General features: G+C 46.6%; 1 protein-coding gene across 1 annotated transcript; it reads left to right on the forward strand.

The window, feature by feature from the left end:
- Positions 1–286: 286 nt before the first annotated feature.
- irx1b (iroquois homeobox 1b) lies at positions 287–3,991 on the forward strand. The gene is made up of 5 exons (XM_062410077.1): positions 287–746; positions 1,504–1,746; positions 2,103–2,898; positions 3,092–3,146; positions 3,753–3,991. The coding sequence occupies exons 1-5, from the start codon at positions 510–512 to the stop codon at positions 3,799–3,801; spliced, it is 1,380 nt and encodes a 459-aa protein (XP_062266061.1). The 5' UTR covers positions 287–509; the 3' UTR covers positions 3,802–3,991.
- The last annotated feature ends 1,055 nt before the right edge of the window (positions 3,992–5,046 follow it).

The raw sequence follows: 5,046 nt of genomic DNA on the forward strand, positions 1-5,046 counted from the left end.
GACTGCAGAAATTAGATCTCACAACACATACACACACGCACACACACACACACACACACACACACACACACACACACGCACACACACACACACACAAACACACACACACGCAGACACACACGCTCTCACACACACACGCACGACCTAGGCTAACCAATGCACTAATCGCCTGCCCCGGGCATAGGAGGAGCTTGGTGCTTAAGTAGGCTGCCAATCAGTCAGTCAGCTCCACATCCAGAAGCTCCCGCGGCCAGACGCACGCATCACTCCGCACTCGAGGTGCCAAACTGCGGCTCTGACACAACTCCGGCTCGGTTGAGAGAAGCTTGACAGTTTGTGGGGAGAAAAAAAGAAGAGGGGGGACTCTGGTGGTTTGGACGCCCCCTTCATCCTCCTCTACTCCGTCTTTCTGGGGATTCCTACTTTTTTGCCCTCTCTCCTGTGCCTCCTCCTTGCTGTAGTGTGACTTTTTTTGGGGTGGAGAGATTTACCGTGCGCGCTCTCCGGACATGTCTTTCCCTCAGCTGGGGTACCCCCAGTTCCTCAGCGCCTCCCATGAGGTGTACGGGGGCGAGCGGCCGGCCTCTGCCCGGGAGGGAGCTGCCGAGGGCGGCTTGAGCTCCTCTGCCACCGCCGCGGCTGTCGGCTCCATGCTGGGGATGTACGGGAGCCCGTGGGTGGCTCACAACTACAGTGCCTTTCTGCCGTACAGCGGAGCCACAGACCTCGCCCTCATCTCCCAGATGGTGAGAGTTGTTTAATGTTGATGACACAGGCTGATCTGTCTTTTATTATACGTTAATACGCAGTCAATCAATGGCTCGAAGTGACGAGGACATGTCATGCTTATGCTCTAATAATTGATTTAGATAATAACTGGACCGTTATTTAGTCTAATCGGCTCATTGTCAGTTTTATCATTCAATCAGTGTGTGTGGGTGTGTAGTCTAAATCATACATCACTGTAGAATTAGATCAATATATCATACGTGGAATCATAAACATAAACTTCACAATTTTAGTTTCGGGCATATTGTTTTCGTTTCTATAAATTATGTAAATCCTAAAGGGGAAATTACTGCTTATTCTAACTTCAGTGGTAGACAGTATATTCTATTAAATAGTTTATTAATTAGAAAGCGAAAAATAATTAATAATCATACAAATGTTGTGCGTCTTACATATTGTTTTTTGTCCGATGGGCTAAATCTTAACAAAAATATATATATTTAAACATAATTTTAAATATAGCCACTTCAGAAATAAAGTGGCTGAATTTAATTGAACTTTACTGATATGGGCTATTTTCTTGATTCGGGGTGCGTCTAATTCTGTGTTTGCCTAAATGTAGGCTCTAATTCACCCAAACTTTTAAAAACGTCCCCCCAGCCCTCCCCACATTAATAATAAATGATGTGGCCTTTTAATTAAAAATGTATAAACTTCAGAGGAAATTTATATTTATGTCGCTCAACAAGTTGCTTTCTCCAATAACATGTCCAGGGCTCCCAGTATGAGTTGAAGGACAGCCCGGGCTCCCACCCGGCCTCCCTGCCTGTCCACGCCGCGCAGGGCTTCTACCCGTACGGCCAGTATCCGTACGGAGACCCGTCGAGGGCCAAGACGGCCACGCGGGAGACCACGAGCACCCTGAAGGCCTGGCTGCAGGAGCACCAGAAGAACCCGTACCCCACCAAGGGGGAGAAGATCATGCTCGCCATCATCACCCGGATGACGCTCACACAGGTGAGTGCATGGTGTGTAGAAGTGTCAGCTGTGACCGGACGTGTAACGGGTTTAGAGGAAAGAACTCGGTGCCACATGTTAGTGAGGAACATGGGCTTATTTCCTTTTCTAAAGGTCGTGGCCACACTTGTCACCTCTAATAGCAACACTTCATTAAAGTACTTATTCCATGACATTGCTTTGACAACTCATTTACAGTGTGTGACACTTCCACGCCCAGAGTTAAAAGTCTTATTTCCAAGCTCTCACATTGGTTAAAACATATCTTTTTCATATTTAAACAGGAACATATATTCAAAGTTTTTCACCCTTTGGGTTCAAACCTGATGTTAAAAAGTTTGTTTTTCGTTTCCCAGGTGTCGACGTGGTTCGCCAACGCGCGCAGACGCCTGAAGAAGGAGAACAAGGTAACCTGGGGCCGCAGCGCCGAGGACCGGGACGGCCGCATCTTCAGCAGTGACAACGAGGACGAGCCCGGCAAGAACGGCAGCGACGACGAAGACGAAGATGAGGAGATCGATCTGGAAACTGTGGATATCGAGAGACCCGAGGAGCAGTGCGCACAGGAGGAGGAGGGCTCCGCCAAAGTCGAGGCCGAGGCGGGCCTGTCCGCCAGAGAGCAGGCCTCGGAGCCTCGGAGCTCCGAGAGCGGCAGGACGCTTTCTGTGGAGGGCCTGAGAGGAGTGGAGGCGGCCATTTCTCTTAATAAATCGCCCGTTGTCAAACTCGCAGTGGATCATTCTCCCAGCAGACAGGAGTGCCAGAGACCGGCTCAGAGCAAGCCCAAAATCTGGTCCTTGGCAGAGACCGCCGCAGCCCCCGACAGCTCTCACAAACCTTCCCCTGCGGCTCATGCGCATCACCCGGCTTTGGCCTCGGCCGGCCACCCGGCCTTGCTCCCGGGTCATGGGATATATACGTGCCAGATTGGCAAGCTTCACAACTGGGCCAACGCGGCTTTTCTGAACGCCAACTCTCTTTTGAACATGAGGTCGCTCCTCGGCGGGGCGCCGGCCGGACACCTGCCTCTCCACGGCTCGGTGCCGGCTGCGCGTCATGACGCACGGCCGGTTGCGGCGGGCCCGAGCACTTCGGGAACGGAGGATGACAGTGACGTCGAGTCGTCGGGAAGCTTCAGTCCAAAAAGAGATGGTACGTGTTGAACTGTGCAACGCTCTGTAAATTAATTTAACTGTATGCGCCAACAAAACAACAATTTAAGGACGAAACAAATATATTTTTCAAACAAAAATGTGACACGACAATCAATAAAAATAATAACGATTATCATTATTAATATTATTACAACATTTGCTAAATATACACACAATTTGTCTTCCTACAGACGAAGAGAGCGACCACAGGCCCGATCCCCTGAAGTTCCAGCTGATCACTGACAGGTACAATATCTCCTGCCTCTCGGATCAATTTAGCGTCATGACATCGTCCACCTTAAACTTCTCCCCACGCGTCTTCTGCTAAACGAATCTTAGAGGAGAGGTAAACACAGTAACACCTGAGCGGGCAGCAGGCACAACCTGCAGCCCATAAATCATGCGATCGAGACCCCACTTTAACGCTTTGTCAGGCACCAGTCTAATTTATCCTGCGACCCCCTCCCCACCCACCCACCCTCCCTCTCCGAGTTCTCCCCACCTAATGTCATTTAAATAATCTGCCGCCGTTTATTCACGCCCCCTCAGTGAATGCACCTAATGTATGTCAAAGAAAACGCTGATAGCAACATCATGAATGAAGTGGAGGGTGAAAAGACATAAAACAATTTACCGGCATGGTGTTTTTTTAATTTGCATAAATTGAACTCAACAATGTTTTAATATGATCTTTAAAATAATAAAGTCATACATTTAAAACTGGCTAATTATTTTTTAAATGTTTATAAATAGAACTGTGCTTTTTAAGTAATTCTCATTGATACATGCTGTCATTGATTTTTATTTTAGAACTAAACCTGTATTTTCTTTGTTCCTTTTCCTTTTCTACAGACCTCACCATGGCACAGCATCACAACGGGTCCTGACAACAACATTATGAGAAGACCCAGAAAAGAAAAAGAGAAAGGAATCATTTTATTTAACGGAGAACAGTTTAACGAAGGATATTTTTTTTCCAGCCAGGGCACCTGTCATAGTATTACTGTATAGCTTACATGCGAAAGACATGGTTGGTTTTGTCACAGATTTGCTTGTATCTCTCTTTCATGTCCTATGTTTTTTTTGTTTGCCCCCCCCCCCCCCCTCGCCTCTTCTGTTGTGAATGAAAACCTTGAAAATTGTAAATACAGGATATGAATTTGTCTTTAAAGAGTATATTTTTTGGGAACTAAATAAATGTCATTATAGTCATTTATCATTCGAGACTTTTCTATTATTCTTACCATCATTAGAAAGTTGTCCGTCTTTTTATTTATTAAAAAGCAAAAAGAAGTTTAACCTGCAAAAAGAAGTTTAACCAGGATGTTCATTTGACCTTTTAGTATTTATCTTCCTTTAAGATTGACGGAAATTTTAATGTCAATTTACAGTTTCCTACTTTTTCAGATAAATATCAATGATCAGTTTTAATGTGATCAGTATAATTCATCACAATGCAGAAATTCTTTCTGTAGTTTTTCCTCCATCTGCTTTCGAGTGTGAGGTCTCAGCAAATTGGGTGTTATAAGGGAAATCTACAGATTTATATGAATCAAATTATTGATTCCTACTTGTTTAAAGGTGATCCCAGTTAACCCACCTTTTAATTGATCATTCTGGCCCCATGCCCTGTTAGTTTCACACTCTTCTTGGCACCTACACCATGCAGTGTCAGCCCTTTTTTTTTTTACTTTGCTAGAAAAGTCCTGCCCTCATTGAATTCTGCACCCTTGCCAAAACTCGGAGACTTTTGCCAGCGCCTTGGAAGCCACCGCAAACGCTGCAGAATTTTGAAAATTGAAGCTTTCCAGGACCTTCTGAACCTGCGCCTGTGCTTTCAGCCCAGGCCTCCTCGCTTTAATGTTGGATTATACCCCCTCAGTGCCACCACTGCCGCCTCTGAAATATGGATCAGACGGCAGTAAAGGCCAGCAGCCAGTATGGGGGCGGCAGCTCAGGGGGAGGTGGATGGGAGGGTAAGAGGGGAGGGCAGGGGGTAGCTGTGTGTGTGTGTGTGTGTGTCTGTGTGTGTGTGTCACTCCAAGCCACCCTTGACGTTCACAGGCCCAAAGTCATGGGGTAGGAAGAGAGACAGAGAGGATGATGGGAGGTCTTAGTGCTTCTATAGCTTTCAAAGCTGGGGACC

This window comes from Platichthys flesus, chromosome 17 (assembly GCF_949316205.1).
Source record: "Platichthys flesus chromosome 17, fPlaFle2.1, whole genome shotgun sequence".
Taxonomy (NCBI): domain Eukaryota; kingdom Metazoa; phylum Chordata; class Actinopteri; order Pleuronectiformes; family Pleuronectidae; genus Platichthys; species Platichthys flesus.

Bases quoted from the DNA above. Each gene is read 5' to 3' on its own strand.
- irx1b (XM_062410077.1), top strand. From the start codon at position 510: ATGTCTTTCCCTCAGCTGGGGTACCCCCAGTTCCTCAGCGCCTCCCAT. The intron at 1,747-2,102 runs GTGAGTGCATGG...TTCGTTTCCCAG, and splicing joins CCCGGATGACGCTCACACAG to GTGTCGACGTGGTTCGCCAA. The intron at 3,147-3,752 runs GTACAATATCTC...CCTTTTCTACAG, and splicing joins TTCCAGCTGATCACTGACAG to ACCTCACCATGGCACAGCAT.